The sequence below is a fragment of the Centruroides vittatus genome, unplaced genomic scaffold (assembly GCF_030686945.1).
Source record: "Centruroides vittatus isolate TY-2023 unplaced genomic scaffold, ASM3068694v2 contig_400, whole genome shotgun sequence".
Taxonomy (NCBI): domain Eukaryota; kingdom Metazoa; phylum Arthropoda; class Arachnida; order Scorpiones; family Buthidae; genus Centruroides; species Centruroides vittatus.
The window spans coordinates 4075699-4099166 of record NW_027122215.1 but is presented as its reverse complement, the minus strand read 5'-3'; the positions used below and the strand labels follow the sequence as shown (position 1 = coordinate 4099166).

At 29.6% G+C, this 23468-nt stretch overlaps 1 protein-coding gene across 1 annotated transcript in view; it reads left to right on the top strand.

Annotated features, from left to right (window-relative positions):
* Positions 1 to 23468, top strand: part of LOC136976474 (U3 small nucleolar ribonucleoprotein protein MPP10-like) — a 49350-nt gene that overhangs the window by 14970 nt on the left and 10912 nt on the right. Inside the window, exons 4-8 of the mRNA XM_067271766.1 lie at positions 1450 to 1603; positions 10437 to 10578; positions 12562 to 12629; positions 16147 to 16278; positions 20747 to 20863. Of these exons, the coding sequence (XP_067127867.1) occupies positions 1450 to 1603; positions 10437 to 10578; positions 12562 to 12629; positions 16147 to 16278; positions 20747 to 20863 (613 nt within the window). The remainder of the gene's footprint in view (positions 1 to 1449; positions 1604 to 10436; positions 10579 to 12561; positions 12630 to 16146; positions 16279 to 20746; positions 20864 to 23468) is intronic.

Sequence of the window (23468 nt, the reverse complement as noted above, 5' to 3'; positions counted from 1 at the left end):
TTGCTAAATAAAATAATTTTGGATAAATTGATATATTTTTCTATAATAATATTCTAATAAGATAAAACAACTCATATTTTCTGTATTAAAAATTTTTTTTAAATTAATTATCTTAATATAATTTTATTTAATACTAGAATAAAGATATAATTCTTAATATTATTAATAATAGTATAAATTAATTCAATACCTTCCACATTTCAACAAAAACAAGATTTAATCAAAACACAAATGTTTTCATCCTTCTTTGCTAGGTCTTCTTTAGGTTACAATCTTGTGGAATATGTTCAAAGGATTGTAACCTGAAGAAGGCCTATTGAATAAGGCCAAAAACATGTGTTTTGATTAAATCTTGGGTTTACTGGAATATAGAAAGTATTAAGTTAATTTGTCCTATGTTTCCAGTTTTTTGTATATAGTATAATTAGTAGTTAATAATACAGTAGAATCTCATTTTAATGAATCGCTCAGACCATCAAAAATCATCTATTGTTTTGAGAACTCATTACATTGTGAATAACATATTTCTCGTCCATCCAGGAAATTATCCATTTCTCAACCCTCTACATATAAGAAATATCTGTACTTGAAATTGTTCAGTCTCTTGAAATCTCTATTTTATAGAAACATATATGTTACAAAATTGTATATTATACCATACATACATGTACAACAAAGCTGACAGAAACCATATATATTGTAAGCACAAAAAGAAGCAAATTAGGCTATGCATGCTAATTAGTACTTCACTTGACTTCGATTTGTTAAAAAACTCGTTTATCTTGGTTTGTTGCTGTTGTGATGCTGATTTTCTATTTATTGAATACAACCACCACTTGATATTAGCAATTTCATGTACTGTACAATACAGCCTGTTCATTTATGCTGAAACTCACCAGGAAGATCACCAGGAACCCTTCATGACTTGGAAAAACTCAATGGCTTTGCTAAATTTTTGCACTACACTTGGACCAATTTATGAATGTTCACCTTCCATAATCGTATCTGTCTGCCAACTCTCTTCAAACAATTCTTCAATTGTACATATCCCAGATGTAACAAGTGCATCATTGAACTCTACAAATTCCCAGAAGCATCCAAATATTAACTAAATTGTGGGGGGAAAAAAAATGCAAAGTTCATAATAGATGGGGCTAGAAAAAAAATCCATTATTCCGAGTTATGGATCCACTAAAAGGAGGTAAAATTACATTGATTTGGCGGGACCTAGTGAAAAAATCCATTATTCTGAGAAATCTATTGTTCTGCAATCTGTTAAAACAAGTTTCTACTATAATAAATAAAATTGTTTAATATTAGAATAAAATTATTTTTTTAACGAAGTTCTACCAATTTGATTAGCTTTTCTTGTGACATGATCAATTATTAGAATTACATTTAATTAATTAAATATAATGTATAACAATTTAATTTCAAAATGTTTGCTAGTATGTATGATACAAGAGATGTGGATGATGAAGAAATGAATGATATAAAAGGAAGTAAAATAGAATCTGTAATATCAGATGAAAGTGATAATGAAGATGAAAAAGATGAACCTGAGTTAACAGTTAAATCAACTTATCAGAAAGAACATGAAAAGGTAAATATTTTTTATTGAAATTTTGATATTTTGATAATTATTTTTTTGAAAATATTCAAGCATTATATGATTAATTGGTTAATACAAAAAAATTGTTGATTAAATGAAAATATGTAAAAATAAACTTTAAGAACTATCAAATGATTATTTGAAGACAATAAATGAAACTCGCATCAATAATTTAAACAGTTGCATAAAAATACCCGAGAAATGAATATCATTATCATAAGTCAGTAGCTGCATATTTCTTAAACATATAAATTTGTAAAGTAAAAGTAGTTTATTTAAATAACATCTTTATTAATTACAAAATGATTAAGTCAATATGCTTTGTCCATCTGTCAACAAGCTTTTGTATTCCCTCATTAAATTTTTTGGCTGAGCTGTGAGCCACAAATGCACTGCTGTCTTCACTTCTTCATCAGATGTAAATTTTCATCCTTGTAGGGCTTCTTTTAGGGAACCAAACAGGTGATAGTCTGATTGAGTGAGATCAGGACTACAGGGAAGATGATCCAACACTTCACAATGAGGTTTTTGAAGAGTATTGATAGTGTGGGCAGTGGCATGTGGATGTGCATTGTCATGCAACAACACAACAGTCATCTGCATTTTGTCTGAATTGCAGATGTCAGCTCTTCAGTGAGCATCTCACTGTAATGAGCACTGTTGATTGTTGAACGTTTTTCTTAATATTATTTCAATACTGGCCTTTGAAAATCCCAGAAAACCGTAAGCATTAATTTTCCAGCTGATGGTTGACTTTTGAACTTTTTCTTTGTCAGTGATTGAGGATGTTTCCATTTTATATACTGCCATTTACTCTCAGGCTCATAGTGATGAATCCATGTCTCATTATCAGTAATGATTCTTTGCAAGAAACTTTTACCTTTTTTAGAGTATTGGTCCAAATGTCATTTGCAGATATCTAAACACTTCTGTTTGTGCTCTTCTGTGAGATGTTTTGGTACTTGCCTTGCACAAATTTTTCAAAATCCAAGTCTGTCATGATTATTTTATAGACAGAGACATGGCTGATATACAAATGATTAGCCACATCATCCACTGTCACTTGTCTATCTGACAGAATCAGTTCATGTGCATGTTTAATGTTGCCATCAGTCATGGATGTGGACAGGCGTCCAGCTCCTTCTTCATGGGTGACACTTATGTGATCTTCCTTGAATTTCTGTATCCATTCAAACACACTTCTTTGCAACAAAACACTTTCTCCATACTGTGCACAAAGTCTTTTGATAAATATCAGCACCAGACACACCCTCAGACCACAAAAAATGAATCACTGCATGCTGCTCTTTGCAAATCACAAATGAGACAGCCATTGTTTCTCATACCAAAGTCATAACTGAACTAACATGTTGTACCGTTATACTGTTGTACAGGCTCAAACATTAATTTGAAACTGTACAACAGTAACTAGAGAGACAGTGACCTTGTACGAAAAGCACTGATAATACAATGTTTTAATATAATCAAAGTGCATATAATTTTTGACTTCGCATAAATTAAATTAATTTGTTTATAATTATTAAATTTAATAAGACAGCCTAACTGCCTACCTTCTGCCAAATTATTTAGTAATTATTTATCCTTAATTGCCTGATAAAGAAATTTGACTATTCATTTCATATCTTCAGTATTAAAGTAATCATAGATAATCTACAGAGGTGCCAACCACTATGGATTTTTCTCACTTTCTACAGAAGTCATGTGTAAATTAAGGACTTATGTATATCTTAAAAACTGGGTAATTGTAACTATACCACTCACCAAATAAACCATCACCAGTTCATAACTCAAAAAAAAGAAAAAATTTTTACGAACGTTTTCATCTATGTGTAATAGACATTCTCAGGCCATTTGTTTGATATCGTTGATACCTGAGAATGTCTATTATACATAGACAAAAACGTTCATAAAAATTTTTTCTGTTTTTGAGTTATGATCTAGTGTTGATTTATTTGGTGAGTGGTATAAGGACTTATGGATAATCATCTAAAAACTATGGAATGATTTCTTATACTCTCAAGTAACCACACTAAGACAGCAATACATGTAGGTGTTAGCATTTTGTCTTCATAGAATTTCCAGTATACCAAATCTCAAATCAGTCAGTCAATTCATACCAATAATGTGGAATGTGCAGACAGTGAGTGCTTCCAGTTTGCAAGTAGCTAATTATAAAGAGTCTCTAAAAATTGTTCCTGTGCATTGGGTTGAATGGTTGTGCTAAAACTTGTTAAAAAGTGACTCATTTTTGCATCTTAAAAATGATGCATGTTCTCACATCATGATCAGGCATGCTGTAATAGAAAAGCCCAAGCAAAAGGACTGTGTAGTATGTGCATGATGTAGACAAAGTGGGGGGTTCCATCAGTTAAATAAATTTTATTCTGTTGAATGAGGAATACTGTTGACTTGGATTGAGGAGGATTCTGTTGACTTAAAAACTGTTACAACACATTTTTTCATCACAAAAGAAAATAAAATAGAAACAGCAGCACAGAGAATTGATGAATTGTCTCAAAATTTTTTAACAAATGGGTTAAGCTTGTGGATGAATGAATGAAGTGAGTTGGGAAACGAAGTCCCTTAGCGACATTATCATCTTAAACAAATTATAAAATTATAATTTGAAAATATTAGAATAAATTTTAGAATAATTATCATAAAATTACAAATTATGAATATCTTAAAATTGAGTGATGACATCATAACAGAAGCAAAGGGGTGAATGGGGAATTGCTTTCTCTTCTTTCTAACCATGACATGATCTTATGCCACTGATTGCCCTCTTCTCAGGTTGGATTCTGTAGATCTATAAAATATATTCTTAAAGTACTTAAATAAATCTAAAATGAATAGGTATTATCACTTTTATAAGCCACCAACTACTGGATTATATTGGGCTATTATATCACGATTATTTTCAATTAATTACTAAATAATTTGCCACTAGAAGGAAGCATTAAGTGTCATCTCGTATTAGATTTAATAATTATAATTAAATTAATTATTATCATTCAAAACATCTTCAGATAAGATTCAATATAAAAGTTCAACTGCAGAGCAAATTTATAAATTTGAAAATATTTGAATTCAAAATGAGCAGTTATTTATTGTGACATTCTCACAATGCCGGGCTGCAATTTTTAATCATATTTTTAATTAATTTAATTTAAAATACCATGTCAAATTAGTACTGTAGTGTCTCTCTCCTGTACATCATATTTTTCTGTTAGCAATGAGTTGTACTGGTCATCTATCTAACTCCTTTCAAGGGAAAATTTTTTAATTGAAATAATGTGACTTCTGGTTTCCATCGGAAGTTCATATATATTTAATCGGGGTCTCTTGCCCCTAAGCTTTCCATATCTGGTCTTGAATTTAATTTATCTAACACCATTCTCGAGACTAAGAAAAGATAGACGACAGATGGATGACAGTGAGCATTTATAGGTCTATAATTTTTTCAAATTGCAGTTCAATTACAAAAGTTATATCAATTTTTATAAATACATTAAAATATGGTAATGTATTTAATAAAGTTTTCAGTGTATTAATTATTTTATCAAAAAATATAATTTTGTATTTTAATGAATTCAGTGTTTGTGTAAGGAACAATTTTGTGATGTGATTAATATGGTTTCTATTACAAATAATACTTTATTATCTCACAATGAAAATATGACCTTGGCTATAATCCATTCAGATTCAAATTTGATTTAATTTTAACTGTTAACTTAGCATTGTATCTTTGCTATTGTTATTAATATCTTTCTTTGTTCTTTTAATGTTTTCTTTAATGATTTTTTTGTTGCTCCTGTATAGTAAAGTGTTTTGAAATCTTATTTTTTATAAGTTGGGAATGATAATATGAAGAAAAATGCATTAAAATCATTAACTGAAGATAAATTATCATAAATTCTCTGTTATTTACATAAATTCTATGTAACTTAAGTGGAAACACAATTGGTAATTTTAAAGGAAAGTAATTTGTCAACTTTAATAACTTATAAGTTAGATGTTTCAGAAAAATTAACTGAGTCATTGAAAACTTTACTCCAGATTTAATTGGAACTTAGATAAGTTTAATCTACTCAGATAATAGAAACAATGTACACTTGACCTAACTATTTAATTATTTAAACTTAGGCTTTGAAAAAATCATTACAGTGGTGCTTCGTACTTCGAATTTAATTCATTTCAGGAGGCCATTCAAAGTCCGAATCAATTTTTCCCATTAGAAGTAATGGAAAGTTAGTTAATTTATTTTCATATCTTAAACAATACTTATTTTGATAAACTTAAAACAGCAAATTTGCATAATTTAAGGAAAAATAACACAATTAAATGCCCTAATAATGAATTAAAACGTGAAAACAATAAATAAAACATGTAAATACTGTAGATAAAATGAAAATTGCATTTACTGGTCTCACACCATTGACTTTGGCATCTTAAACATTGGCCACATGCTTAATGCTTTCGCACTTCATGATAACTTTCCCCCCACTTCAATTGTCGATGTTACAACCTTCCTCTTAAACTTCATTGCCTACACTCACTTCTTGGACGTCATGGTTAATTAATAAGTAAAGGTTACATTGGGTTAAACAGATTTTTTTTTTGCATATTTTGACAGCTATTATTTCTTAACAGATGTATGATTTAATTATAACAGTTGTGAAATTTAACACATTATAGCTAAAGTGAGATTATATTCTTTGTTTAAAAGTATTTTAAATTTTTTATTCACATTTTGTTTCAATAAAATCAATTTGAAATGTTTTCTGATAAAAAGCATATTAGACATATTATGCTTTGAGTTTTGGAAAGGATACATACAAACAGTAAAAAAAATTTAATGTGTATAGGGAAGATGCTCCTAAACTTCAAACACATGAAATGTGGTTTAAAAAGTTTCATTGGGGAATTTTTGAACTAAAGGATACAAAACATATGGAGTGTCTAAAAGCTGTTGACAAAGAAAAATTACAAGAAGAAATTATTAAAAATTGATGAATAACATACAATTTGTATAACCAATCACAGCAAAAGTGAAGCAGAGGAAACACTGAAAACATACGAGTGTAACATGAGAGTTACAGATGACTCTGTCACACAACAGATCATGTTTACACTTTGAATGTGTTTTTTCACTGCCCATGCAGTTTGAATTCTGAGGCAAATTTTTGTCAAATTAGCATTCAAACTCTGAAGTGTTTGAAGTACAAGGTACCACTGTACTTAACGTTGCTTCTTTTATGATCTTAAGTACAATGTTCAAACTTTCAACTGAAGATGAACAGAGATATGCTCTTCAAAAATAGGGAGTAAGAGTGGAATTAACAAGTGATCTGAACTGAAAAGAATATTTTCTGAGAAAACTATGTTATTTATATGGTATAATTAAAGAAAAAAGAGTTGTTATTGGAAATGGAAATAAATAAACCCAAAAAGGAAAGTAGACAATTTAATATATTAAAAAATATAATTTAATATTAATAAAAATAATGTAAAAGACAAAAATTACTTCAAGATAACTCTTATCTTAAAAACCGATGGTGTCAGATAAAATCTTTCTTTTTGTTATTTGCACTGTATATATCAGTACACGGAAAGTTTATCTCCATTCTTTTCTGACGTTCGGAGGCTTAAAATTTCTACAGTACTCTAATCTGCTTTTTTTTTAAAAAAAAACAAATCCGAATAAAATTAGAAGATAAAAAAGGTTGTAAGACAACACTTCAACAGATACTCTATGAGAGAGAATTTTTTTTTTTTTTTAAAAAAAAGCAGATTAGAGTACTGTAGAAATTTTAAGCCTCCGAACGTCAGAAAAGAATGGAGATAAACTTTCTGTGTACTGATATATTATACAGTGCAAATAACAAAAAGGAATATAATTTAAGTTTTAAAACACCTATCACTCTTTTTTCTAGCAACTTCTTTAATTAGTTAAATAAGAGAACAAACGCTCCAAAAGCGTTTGTTCTCTTATTTAACTAATTAAAGAAGTTGCTAGAAAAAAGAGTGATAGGTGTTTTAAAACTTATTTACAGAAGTTCTAGCTTCTGTGCATAGAATTGTAAAAAAAATTAATTTACAAAGGAAAATAATATAGGGTACATCCATGGCACTAAGAAAATCATAAAGTTATAAAATAATATGTTTTTAAATAGTTTCATCATTGTAATACAGTATGTAAAATTATGAAATTTTAAATTGAAATCTCATTGTAGTTCAATAATAAACTGTGCACAGATCAGAACTGGTCTATGGACCACAGTTTGAATAAAAACAAACAAACAAAAACAAAAAGTAAATTAATTACAAAAAATAAATAAAATTATATATAAATAATTTCCAAATGTACAACAAAATACACAAACATAAATGCTAAAATTCACACCTTTCTCTCACTTCCAGCAATTTACTGATTAAAAATGAACATTTTCAGCTACTTTGAGTGGCCTGCATCAGGTTAAGCAGAATTCTATATTGAATGTCTATATCAGGTTTGAAGTTTAGAATAACATTGTTTTTCTTTGATGTAATTGTTTTTGAATTAAAATATACTATATTTACATAGAGATTAATATAGTTTTAACAAATTTAACAAATAATTACAAATAAAAATATTAAAATGCCTTTTATAAAGAATATAACTGAAAAACTAAAAACTTAAATTATTTGAAGAGATGAAATTATTGTTATTGCATGTATTATTGGTTGCCGATATTTTTTAAAGGGGTTATCTATTATAGATTGCCATGCTTGATAGACAAACACAAACATAAACAATCTATACAAAGTGTTAAACCAGATGAAATCATAACTGATATAGTCCCTTAATCAAAAATGGCTCTTTGCACCCAAACTCAAGAGTCTAGATCCAAACTGATTTTGTTCTGATATTTCACAAATTATCTTTTGATGTTATAATTACTAATTCTTCTGCCATAGGGAGCAAAAGCAACTTAAAATTAGGCAAGAAAAATGATTAACTCTGCCTCTCACCTTTATTTATTGCTTCCATTTCAACACAGTAGTATCTTTACATTTAATATTATTATTCAAGTGTTCTTTCCATTGTGTATCAAGAGAATGAAATATGTTCTTTATGTAAAATCAGGTTGTAATTCTCTTTAAATCTCAATAAAATCTTGTACACTTTTACTTTCTTATTCATTGGAGTTGGTATCTTCTCATTATTAATGAGGTCATAAACTAAAGGTGTTCTTTCACACAACGGCAATGTGGTCATAATGTGTTTTTGCATTTTTCGATATTTCCAGGTCCCCTAAGTTTAAAAATATAAAAATCTTGAGGGGGATCATTTTTTGACTGATTGCCATACTTTCCCTCTGTTATCTATATCAGAGCCAGGAAAGTAAAAATAGGAGTCCATGACTTTGTTTTTGATATATGAAGGTATGACAGTGACAATGTCCATGCTCTTTGATGTGACGAGTGCACCTAATGGAATTTAGGCCTAGGGATCAACAATAAAAACAGTATTATGTGCACCTAATGGAAAATAGGTGCAAAAAATGAACAAAACACAAGAAAAAATGCAATCACCATTAATTGCTTTGTTCTTGGATCATCTCTCCATATCTGGCTGGGTCTAGGATCATGTCTCCTGTGTCCTTAAGGTACAAGGAGAGCCTGTTTTATGGCAGCAAGTGCAAAGTTCACCTGTCCATATCCATCAAGTATTGTACAAGAACCACCTCTTCTGTGCCTAACAGGTGCAGGGATTGCTTCTTTTCTTCCACCTCCGCTTCAATTCTATCGCAATATGACAAAGTCGCATGATATCCTAGTTTATTTTTTGTTTTAATTAATATGCTTTTTGTTTTTGTTTGTTTATTTTTGTTTGATGATGTTTATATATGATATTACAATTTGTTATAAATTTTGGATTTAATTTGTTTGAAGCACACTGTTTGTTTCATTTAAGAACATCGTACAATTATGTATTTTGAAGTATTTGATGCTGATTTTTATTGTGATATGAAGATAGGATGATCGGATGGGATAGGATCTGAAGATAGGAATTTGGGAAGATCTATTAAACATTTTTTGGTTTCTTGAGACTTTTCAGTGTTTCTTTTTTTTTTTTTGTGTGTGTGTGTGTGTGTGTGTGTAAAGTTATTTATTTATTTCTATACAAGCATTGCCCAAAAGAATATGATTGAAACTCACCTTATAAATATCCCCGATTAAAATGAGGTAACAATAAAACAGTAAGATGGTAAATGTATAAAATACAACAAACGAGTAAAGCTAATTATTAGTGATGTACTGTACATGAGCTTTTTGCACAATAATTTATATTTATAATAATCCAAATGAAATAGCTGCTTGACATGGTCTAAATTTGTTTGATGTCCATCAAAAAATGATATTAAATATGTGCAGGTTAATTCATAAATTATATTTAATGAATTAACTTGCATGATTGAGTTCTTTAAACTATTTTTATTTCAGGAAATGAAATATTTCAGTTTCTTATGAACACAGCTATCAGTATTTTCACATAAAATGAATTAATATGAGATTTATAAAAGTTTTCAGAATAAAAGGGTTGGTTGGTTGATTTGATTGGTGCAAGGTTCAGTTTTATTATACTATGCATCATGTAAAAGTACTAATAAAAACTATAGTAAATAAATAAAATAAAGAAGTAATATACAATTCAAAATAAAATTATTCATTTTGAAATATATAGTAAAAGCTTTTTAATAATAAATATAATCATTAAATTACATAAAAAAGAAACTGTAAATAATTATATATCTAGCTCAAGAGGAAAATGGAACAACTGGAAAATGAAATATTATCAGAGAAACCTTGGCAGTTAAAGGGAGAAATTACATCCAATAGTAGACCTGAAAATTCTTTATTAGAAGAGAACCTACAGTATGATCATTTGACTAGACAAGGTAATTTGAAATTTGGATAAAATTACATTTTTTATCATATACAATTTATAAATTGAAAGTAAATTGTAAATAGAATGCATAAATTATGAACTTTGTTATTTTTTCACCAAGTTTATAATTGAAAATTTGAGAAAATAATTGCAAGTATGAAAAGTGTATAATACGGTAAATGAATGAAAAAGAAAGGATTAAATCAAAAAAACTTTATTATTTATCATTCTAGTAACTGTTTACTGTGTTATAATTTGACATAATGTTATTAGCTTATTAAAACCAAATGATTACCAGATTAAATTGGGCTACATTCCTGCTACTAATAATTATTAAATACTGAGTAATTTGCATTAAAGGTAGGAATTAGGTGCCATCTTGTATTAATAATTATTAGTAGCAGGAATGTATCCTGATTTGGCTTTGATATTATTATTGGGCTTTAAGATATTTATTAGCTTATTGGAGAAGAAATATATGCTCATTGCTATAAAAGTTAGTGCACCAAGAAAGCATTGTTGGAATTGAATGAAATTGTACATGTGTGAGTGTAATGGGGATTTAAATAAGTGATTACAAAATAAAAGCAAAAGAATCATTTATTGCAAGAAAAACTACAAATGAAAGGAGGTTCTAGTACCCTGTTGGGCCACCTCTAAGGTGAATACACAATGTGACATGGGCAGGCATGGGGCATACAGGTGCCATTTGGTGTCCTGCAGCATATCAGTCCACAGTTGCTGCAAGCAGTCCTCTAGTTTGGCCAAACCCTTTGGCTGTCTAATTTGGTGTCCCAGGTGATTCCAGACATGTTCAGTCAGTGACAGATCAGGGGACTAGGAGGGCCAGGGAAGTATGGCAATGTGGTGGAGGCAGTCCTGTGATACCCTTGATGTGTGTGGTCGAGCATTATCCTGTTGGAAAAAGGCTCTTGGGAGCACTGCCGTGAGAAGCAACCCATGAGAGTGCAGGATGCCACTAACATACTGCTGGGCTGTCATGGTTCCTTGGATCACTACTAGAGATGACAGGCTGTTGTATGTGATGGCATTCCAGACTATCACACCAGCTGTGAGGGTGGTACACCACTTCAAAGTGTAGACAGGATTGAGGCATTCACCACAGGACCTCCAGACAAACACAGCCATCATCAGTGCCCAAACTGAATCTGGATTCATTGCTGTAGACGATGCAGTTCCATTCTGTTGCGGTCCAATCCTGTCAAGAGAGACACTACTCCAAACAGAGACAACAGTGGGTGGTGTCAATGACAACAGAGACATGATAACAAATGTTTCTCACCCAGGCACTTCAAAATGGTACCAACAGACACATGGACCTGTAATGATGGTGCCACCCACAGACACGATACAGTCGGCTGTGTGCAAACTTGTCAGAGGACCAGGCAGTCCTCTTGGCTAGTGGTTTGCTGAGGTCATCCTGAGCCTGGGTACCATGTGTGCAAGCTCTCTCTCATCCACTGGTCTCACTCACAGTGTTGTCAGAATGGCCTACAAGTTGGGCTATTCAGTGAGATGACTATCCAGCTTCTCTCAACCCAATGATCCTTCTCCTCTCAAACTCAGTTAGTTGTTCATATGGTCTTTGATTGCAACATAAAGGCATTTCTAGTGATACAGTGTGTGTCTACAACTGGTAAACTATAGACAGGATGCCTTTGTGCACTTTTTATAGGCCAAAGAGGATGCACTTCAATGCCCTCTGCTAGCATTATCCAAAGAGCCATCATGCTATAATTCTAATCATTTTCAAATTGCTTGAGTCTTATCCACATGCCAAATTTCACAGCAATATGACAACTTCTTGGTGCACTAATTTTTCTGGCATTGAGTGTATTATGATGCCAAAAATCAGTAAATATGTTAAAAAAATAAATGTTTGACTGAAAAAAATCTAATTTTTCTTGTTTTTTATTAGCTTATTTATTTATTTTAAAATTCATTTAGATGTGAATATAATTTATTTTTTCAGCTCCTGCAATAAGTGAAGAAACTACAATGAAACTGGAAGATATTATAAAACAAAGAATTAAAGATAAAGTAAGTTGTGATTTTTAGCTATAGTATATTATTATTTCTGAGATTTATTTTAGAATATTGTTTTTTAATTTTGGTGTTAAAAAAAAAAACATTTTCAGTTTTACTAGCATTTTATTATATGAAAAACCTGAATATGATTTTATGTATTTTTATTTTTATCTACTACTTTTGACTTCATTTACTTTCATTTTATTATTTAAACATTTTTCTTTAAATTGCTTGATATATTCATTACTCAGAAATAAAGTAGAAGCAGAAACATTACAAAAAGAGATATGGTATTAGCTTTAAATTTCTCAGTTAAGTATAACCTTTATCAGAAATAAAATATCCATATTTGTACCTTATTTTGTCTTTGAAAAATACAGTAGAATCTTGTTTTAACGGATCGTGGAACAACAGATTTCTTGGAATAATGGATTTTTTTTTCCCAGGCTCTACCAAATCAATGTAATTTTACATCCTCTTAGTGGATTCATAAATTGAAATAATGGATTTTTAGCCCCCATCTACTGTAAACATTATGTTTATCAGTACAGATCCTATAAATAAAATGAGAGCACCAGGAGTATATAGGATCCCAATAGTAGGTGAAAGATTTAAACATGATCCAGTATATATTAGGTACATCATCAGCTCACTAAATAAATGTATTGCAGAGCACAAATATGGCATCAAAAAAAGAAACAAACCACCAGTTTGCTCATACAGTAGACCCTCCTATAACACAGTAGATGTGTTCTGTGTTATATGAATTCCATGTTGTACAAGTCACTTAAATACATGAGCCAATCACAGCCCGGCACATGTGCAGTTTAGCAGCTACGGCTGTTTGAGAGGTTTTCTTCCATAAAATTAACCGATTCTAGACTAATTTGACTCAACATTTCCAAAACATGTATAATTTTTTGGGAATAATCCATATAAACTATGCTATAAACAAAAAATTGTAGGATTACTTACTGAGTGCACACCGTTCGACGTCACCATTGCTTAAGCTTGTTTTTGTTGTGGAGCAGCTTATTGAATGGCGTGCGTGTGTTTCCTGATAAGTTATTCTTTCTGCGAAAAATTCACTGACCTTTGGAGACATCATTAATAAAAATATAATTTTTATGGCCATTGAATAATAAATGTTTTTCAGTAGGTCCAGTGCTTGTATAAACTCAATGGTTTGTACAATATCCATTATTGGTCCAGATTCGACCAATCCTGTCAGGACATGAGTTGGTGATGACGTTTTACCATGTTATACGAGTCTCTTTTAGCATGTTATATGAACACAATCGCAATTTTTTTGCTGTGTTATACGAATCCGTGTTATATGAACCCATGTTATAGGGGGGTCTACTGTATATGTCTTTGAAACAGGAGTGAAATCTAACTTTGAACAAACTAGCCTGATTGGACATTACTCCCTTAGAACATTCTAAATTATTAAATGTAATTCTAAAATTAAAGTAATTATTAATATCAGTACAAGATGGCTGTCTTACTGCCTACTGTTAGTTTAAATTACAGTAGTTTCAATGTTTAAAGTCTAAACAAAATATAATTTGAAGAAATACAGCTTTTAAATTTAAATGTGTTCAGTAATGAACAATTATGAATTTTTAAATTGTTCTAGCATTAGACCAAAAAAATGACACAAAATACAATAATAAGATAAACAATTATTAGTAAATATATAAATAAACTTTATACACACTAATGTAAATGATAAATTAATAAATTATAATTATTAGAATAATTTAAATTATTAATAAATTAAATGTTATTTATTAGAAGTAAATTAGCATACCCTTAGAAATAAATTAGACTATTTTAAATGAGGTAGAAAATTGAATGAAAATAAATAATCACTTTGATAAAATTAAATACAGTAGTGAACCGAAAATCGGAATCAATTGGGGACTGGGGTTGTTCAGATTAGGGATTTGTTCCGATTACGGTTTATGTACGAAAAAATATATTAACCTGTCCGATGTTCAAATTTTTCTCCGTTGCGTGTCGCTTCGTGTTGAATTTTTGTCAATTTTAAGCCTAACGAAAATTTTTATAATAATAATCGAGGCTATCGTATCGTTAAAAATTATTTATGCATTTTGTACAAACAAAATAAATATATTGAAGAATATAAAAACATGAAAATTATACTTTAGCAGTAAATTTAGTATCAAAAACGTTCAATTCAGCACGACACAGTCCGACTGAAAATCGTGCCGATTACCGGCGATTCTGATTACCGGGGTGCCGATTTACGAGTCTCTACTGTCTATACCAAATGAAATTAGTACATTTATATAATATTGTAATTTATATTTATATGACCTACATAATTAGTATTAGTACATTTATAATGACTGATTCCAGAATTAATGAATCTTTTTGTAACATAATAATTTAATAATATGACAATATGCATCATTTGAAATATGAAATAAGAACAAACATTGAAATTTTAAAAAAGTTAGATCTACACTGTTTTTTGGAGTTTAGAGACAAAAATTGAATATTCTTTGATGCTTTTAATAAAAAAAATTATCTTCAGAGGCAGATTTAAAAAGCTGTAAAACTTATGTTGCAAAAATATTTAACTGTATTATAATACAATTAAATATTTTTAATTTGAACATGAGGGAATTCAAATTATCATGAGGGAGTTTTTGAAAATTAAAATAATTTTTTTGTATGTTTCTAATGTTTGACAGTAAAAAAGGAGTAAAGGTAAAGAGAATATTTTCTCTTTACCTTTCAATGTAATTTTAAAAAAATAAAAAAGGAGTAAAGGTAAAGAGAATATTTTCTCTTTACCTTTCACTGTTAATTTTTTTAAAATTACATTGAAAGGTAAAGAGAAAATATTCTCTTTACCTTTACTCCTTTTTTATTTTTTTAATAACTTATTTTAATTAACAATATTGTAAAAACATATCTAAACAACCCTATCATCAAGACTCAAATGTTAAACTGTGAAACACATGACGATTTTGTCTAGTCTGAAGTTTGCAGAATTACCACATATTTGCATTTTGTGGAATTCCTGAAATGCAGATATTCTTTAAATCAGTTGACAATCTTTTCTTTTTTCAATTTCATTTTCAAAATATGATATACTAACTTTGAATTATCCAAATTTACAGTAAAAAAATCAAATTAACTCTATTTTTCACCACTAATTTGATTTAAATTTCAAGACAAATAATATTGTATTCAAATTTATCAGATTTGACTTATGGTTTATTTAATTTACAGATAGTGAAACAAATTAATTATAAAATTTCACCAATCATAATTTCCTATTAATGAAAAATTTAAAGAAAAATATATTTAATCTCTCATTACATTTAATTGAAATTAAAGATGATTACTGAATATGATTAATTTCGATCACTTAATTTTTGGCTTTGTATATTATAATTTTAAAAAATTAATTTATATAAAATAAATGATTTACTATAAACTTTTTGAATGTTGAAAAAATGTGACTAATAACATTGTTTTAATATATTTTTAGGCATGGGATGATGTAGAAAGGAAACAGAAAGTAGTAGAGAAACCTTTTGAATATAAAAATGCAGTATTAGTAGAAAAAGAGAAGAAGAGTCTGGCTGAAGTATATGAGCAAGAATATATTAAAAAACAAACAGTAAGAATTATTTTATAATTTCAGTTTTCTTTTATCTAAAATCTGATCATTAATTTTTTATTATTATTATTATTTGCAAATATCATCATCATCGCATCTTGTTAATTTGAAATCAGCTAATTCAGACTATCTGTAAGATTCTTTACATAATGAATTTCGTGGAATAAATAACAGTAGACCTCCTATAACACAGTAGATACGTTCCATGTTATATGAATTCCATGTTGTACGAGTTACTTAAATACATGAGCCAATCACAGCCCAGCACGTGTGCAGTTTAGCGACTACGGCTGTTTGAAAGGTTTTCTTGCATAAAATTAACCGATTCTACACTAATTTGACTCAATGTTTCCAAATCACATATAATTTTTTGGGAATAATCCATATAAACTATGCTATAAACAAAAAATTGTAGGATTACTTACTGAGTCCACACCGTTTGACGACGCCATTGCTTAAGCTTGTTTTCGTCACGGAGTGGCTCATCGAACGGTGGACGTGTGTTTCCTGATAAGTTATTTTTCTGCAAAAAATTTGCTGAACTTTGGAGACATCATTAATATAAATATAATTTTTATGGCCATTAAATAATAAATGGTTTTTAGTAGGTCCGCTGCTCGTTTAAACTCAACAGTTTGTGCAATGTCCGTTATTGGTCCAGATTCGACCAATCCTGTCGCAACACGAGTTGGTGATGACATTTTACCATGTTATATGAGTCGTTTAGTGTGTTATACAAACACGATCATAATTTTTTCACCGTGTTATATGAACCTGTGTTATAGGGGGTCTACTGTATTCTTGTTTATTATCTTAAAATAGATTTTTAAATTTTCTGAATCAGGTTATTACAAAAATTTAGAATATTGAATGGCTTTTTTGATCTCTAATGATTCTCTTTTTAAGTATTTTTACTTCTTGTCTGTGATTAATGTATCTTGACGTGGTCTAAATTTGGCTAATTTACAAACTTAGTGTACCTTGAGTGATGAAAACTGAGTCAGAGATCAGATCCAAAAAATTATTATGCTTCTGTTGACATTGGAAATGCATTTTAGACTTATAGTTCCTCATCAGTCCAACCCTCTTGCATAGATGACTAAAATCATATAATACAGACAAATTTAATTGTCAGTTACACAATATTTAAATGATTCTTTCAGTTTATTAGCATGGTAAGGAAATCCATTGAGAGATATGATTCTAATTAGGTCTCATTGTCTATTATGAATAGTCATGATGAGTCATTGCTTGAATTTCTGATCTTTATAGACACTACAGTATTTTAGAAGAATTTAATTTAATGAATTTAGTCTCTTTTTAATATAACATAAAATTTAACTAAATACACTGGTAACTTGGTATGTTAACGATTCTTGGGATCCAAAAAATTAAACTGCATTGTAAGAAAGAACTCTTTCTTTCAAGTTTATGAACAACTCATGTTACATGGTGTCCACTTTTTATCACCTTACTGTTCACTGACACAAATCTCACTTTATTAATTTTTTTCTGGCTTTTTACGTATCAAGACACCCAATTATTATTATGTTATTAAGTGTTATTCAAGTATAAAGTATAGGTAAAGCTTGCAAAATATATTGCAAATTAATCCAATTGATTTTGAACTGTGCTGTTAATTGTCAGTTTAACTTGGTAGTCTAACTAAAGCAGTGAGGATCTGAAGAGGCTGGATGATAAATTTGGGTGCAAAGACTGTGTTGCACAGTATTTGGATTTGCATTCTATCAAAGCATGTTATATCAAGTCACTATTGCAATAAAATTCCATAATTTAAAATTGAAGTTTTTATATATGAAACATATTTGTAAAGTTAAGATACAAAGTCCAGAAAATATTTCTAAAGCATTTTATTTTTAGATTGACTTATAATACCTATGGAACTTGTGTTTGTTTATTTTTCAATATAGTTATCATGGATCTCAATGCATTTGGTAAACCTGGAAATGAGTTTCTTAATGCTGACATTATAGAGATCTCCCACCTGCTCTCATATCCATGTAATCACTTCATCTTAAACCTCGTTGTCATCATAGTCATCAAACTTCTTTTCATAGAGATGCTTCTTCAACTTCAGAAACAAGTGATAATCACTCATTTCAGGACCTGGGCAATGTGATGAATGTTCCAAAATTTCCCACTTGAATGTCTGCAACAACTCTTGTGTGACATAAATAGCAATATATTTAATTAACCAAAAACATTTTAGACCTACTTCATAGGCTTTCTTCAGTCAGAACATCAAAACAGTCAATGCAACCTTCCTGTTAATATATCAGATACATCTATCTGTTGGCTGTGAATCCCTATGACATGTTCATAACATCTTTTTCGTAAATGGAAACACGTTTCTGATGAATTTCAGTGGCAGTTTCTCCTTTTGGGCAAAGGAATTGAATCACTGAAAAATCTAGCACTTGGTGGGTGTGACCGGAGGGACGGCACCACATTATTGCCTCATCAGGATAGACACCACCATGTCTTGATTGACAACAGAAGACATGGTGTTGATGGTGTGTTGATTCAGTCACGTGAATGGTCGCATGCACAGGCAACTGGGCAGATGGAGTGAGAGACAGCATGCCGGAAGTGACTCACGCAGAGACTAGGATAACAAAACAACCGTTTATTTAGAGAAAAATTTAAAGGAAAAATACTTGGACCACAGGAATCTAACTGATAAGGTTGATATGCATAGATATACATGCTTTTGCAAATGCTGAGAGAGAGAGTTTACAAAAAACGCATGGCGATAGATACCTGATGCAGCGATGGGTCTTCCTTAGGCTGGAGCAACCTATTTGACTGGAGTTGAAAAGTTTGGTGATGGAGAGAAGAGATAGTCCTATTTGGTAGCATTTAACGTCGATTCGGCAGCAATGTTAATCCAAGGATGGGGCACTCACTAATTCTGTAGGTGATCAGGAAAATCCAATAAGGTAAACGAGAAGGTGAAAGAGCCAGAGGTGATGTGTATAGTAAACCTGGGTAATGACTGCACTATTGGAAGAACGGGCGACAACTCTCTAAATTTTCAGTTTCTTGTTATATTCAACGGATGAACTTGAGACAATAAGTCGGGAGGTTATGAGAAAGCGTCGCTCACCTGCTGAGAACTTAACAAACGATTAACTCCCAGGTGCGAAAGTTGACAGTTATTTGACAAAATGGTAGTGTTAGAAGGTTATGTTATGCTGTAGTTAAGTAAACAAATTATGTAGTGCTGAGTCTCACAGTGGGATTACAAATTGACATGATCATTTTAAACACACATTGCAAGCATAATGATGATGCAATTAAAGTCAAGTGACTTCTGTCATGTAACTTAGATCCTAACAGATCTGAGTTACATGACACTTGCAGAAAATTGCAAAAAAATAACTTTTCTTGGATTTCTGCTTGCCTTGTATCTTTACTTTGTGAATGTATCTCTTTCGTTAATAATAATTTGAAGTCATAACATACAGTAAGTCAATATGATATTGTTATGAAATGTAATAGTTTGTCTATGCAAGCAATAAACAAATTCTTAAATAACTATAATTTGAGAATATAGTCAATATGGATTCATATTTTGTTGTTTTTCAATCACATTTTAATATTTGTTATTTTATTTTGCCAAGAAATGGCTATAGATTTATATAATAGATTATTATTCATTAACACTTTTGCTGCTGATTGATGTGATTTTGCATCATGTGACCATCACAATATGTCAATGATATCATTTTGATGCTAGAAGTTTTTGGTAAAGCATGCATGCATTATTTTTCAGATGTTATTTATTACAAAACATTTTACAGATTATATGGTATTTTATTGCTTGGTTTCTTACTTTTCTAGGACATAATTAATTATAATGGCTTTTCAAAATATATGTTCTTGGATAGGTGCCAATGACTCAATTTTGCATTATCACATAAAATTCCATAGAGATTGCTTAAAATAAAAATTATTCTTACTCAGTATAACAGTGACATAATTTATGAGAAATGAATTGGCATATTCAGTGCAGCTTTTTTGAAATAGTGGCCACCATTGAAAAAAGTGTTAAGGGAATGTTAGTAAATGACAGTAAATATTAGAATGACTGGAAAATATTAAATTGAAGGAAATTGTTATTTTATACTGTAAATAGAATTTTTTTAAAGACTATAGACTACAGTTGTATTTCATGATGATAGAAAAATAATAATGCTGTAAGTAGATTAACAATACTTTTTCTGTTGTATTTGTTATTTTACAGAGGGAAGTATATTTAATCCTTGAAAAATAGTAATAATGAGAAACAATTATTGCTATAGGAATAAACGTTATATATAATTCAATATGTATTTTAAAAGATGATATAAATTATTTTAATTTAAATACATATAATAAAAAGTAAGTAAATGAATGATATTTTTATTAATATTTTTGATAAAATTTGTTATAAATGAAATATTAGGTTGAAACTGAAGAAAAAGAAAAAGAATCAGAAAAACACCAGAACATAAAAAAGGCAATGGATTCTTTATTTTTAAAATTGGATGCTCTCTCTCATTTCCAATTTCATCCTAGACCAGTAAGTAAATATCAAAATTCATTTATTATAATAATTGTTTATTAGAAAAATTATATTTGTTAGTTTCTGCAATTATTGGATAAACTTTTTCTCAAATTTGGTTTTGATTCTTTTTTCACTTTGCTTATTATAAATAATTTGAGACTATAAATTTTTAAGTTTTATATTATCTGGTTAATTAATTAAATTTAATTACTAAAAATATATTTTTCTATATAATAATTCTTAAATTTGGCTACTAAATTCAGAATTAAGTATATTAGATACATATAAAAGTGTTTAGGAGCAATTTCAGTGTGTTCATGAAATTGATTAATCCAACTGCTCCTCTCCATAAGCTCATATGTCATTCATTCTTAATATATGTCATATTACAGATTTTGTATTGTGTAAATCTTGCCTTTATTTTTCTGATAATGGGAGCAAAAAGTAAACACTAAATTTAGTTCATTTCTGAAGTCATATTAAGGTAAGAGAATATTTTAAGCAATGTGATTTGATAATGAATTATGCTAAAAGAATTGATGGTTACAATAACTTTAAATGTTATTTTATAAGTTTATCAGATAAAATCTTCAAAGGGCATGTCAACTCTTTTGTAAACTTTAATATCAGACGACAGTTCAGAACTTTGCATATTAACAACACTTTGTAATTGGATAAAAAGTTCAAGAAATGATGTATTTATGAGGCATGAAAATGGACATAGAAGACATTCATTTTGTTTTCATTTTATTTTTAAATCATATTTTAAATTTTTGAAAGTATTTTTTTTTCCGTGTCTTTTAAATGGAATTTTTATCACTGTACAACAAAGTAGTGGTCTAAAAAGGACAGTCAACACTGTTGTAATTTAATTTATGGGACTGAAAGTAAATGAACGAAACTTGATAAATTTATTTTAAGTTTTTATTAAGATTAAAAAATATCTCTAATTGTTATGTGAATAAATGCAAAGTATATTTCTTCTAATGAATATTATTTGAATAATATTAAAAAATGCTTTTATTTAAATTTGCATTTCCTTTACATTCATATCATCCTGGAACTTAATTGCTAATTTTTATATTTTTTTATGATTACACTGTTCTGCATCAAAATCCTCCTGTGAAAGAAAATGTGATTTTTTTAATGTATTTTAGTGGACTGAATATGAATCTGAAGTCCAAAATCTTCTATTATCCACAGTTTTTTTTAAAATACCACTTTTTTGCAGAAAAATGCTTCTTTTAGACAAACTGTCCATTACTGTTATTTGAATAAAATATCAAACCATAATATGAGAAATCATACTTGCTTAATAGCAGGAATCATTTTAAAAGGACCCTTCTGGGTCAGCTGCTACATCTTAGTAGACGACAGGTGTCAGATGGCCCCATTCATCCATCTGTCAGGTGTGGAGGCATAGCCTGTCAGCTATACAAGATCCAGCAGAGATCCAAGAATCTTAGTCTCAGACACTCTCAAACTCAACATGTCACATGTGTGCAAAAACCAGCCAGACTGTGTCTGCTAAATTTGTGAACTGACTTTGAAAGCACAACGAAAATCACTGATGCCTCTAGTGAAGAAAGCATACCATTGTTATTTAGGCTGTAAGGAGGGAGATCAAGACAAAACCCAAGTTTCTAAAATATGCTGTAAATTCAGGCAAACAGATACTGACTGGATGATTGAAGGGCACACATAAATCAATGCCTTTTGCTGTTTCTATGGTCTGGTGGGAACTTCAGAATCACATTAATGATTGTTACTTTTGCATGACTAACATCAAAGGCTTTACAAATCAAAATCAAGATACAATATCCTAATTCTCTATCTGCTCTTTGACCAATGCTTCTTGTTGAATTAATGCCAGTATCAGCTTCACCTCTGAATTTCATGGAAGATTCAGAAGAGGAATCTGATACTGAAGATGCCTTAATATCTGTACCTATAACGTTTAGAATAATTATTATGGAAAAGAATGTATACTATTCTTATTTTTGGTTAATAAAAACCAATGAAAGACTATTAACAATTTTTGTCACATCTCTTTTTGTTATATCTGTCTTTAAAAAAACCAAGACCACTAAATCAACTTCTAAAAATATTTTTTTATTGCAATGCATTTTGGATGGGAGCCCACATCCCTCTTCAGGCAACCACAAATTTTTTTTTAAATATTATATTACATATGTAAAAAACATTTTAATAATTTACAATATAAATTTTATTTTTTACCTGTTTTCTCACAATAAAGGAAACCACTCCTCAAGCAACTTTCATATGATAGCCACCAATACAAGTTACAAGACATTCACTTATCATCTTGCACTTACAAATTTTATCTCTAACATCACTTCATACGTCATCTGTTCCCATTCCTTATTTAAATTTATTAATTTTTTACTGTTAACCTTTCTACAATCCTTCAAATTTTTTATATACCTTTCTGTTACACACTATATTAAAAGCAAAGTAATGCCTCACATTGTGTGATGCGTTACTACCTCACACAATGTAAATTTAAAAATTAATTGATTTACAATTTTAAAATTTCAAAACAACTTTTAAATGGTTTTTAAAAACATTCTTTTACTTTTCAATTTATTTGATTTTAATT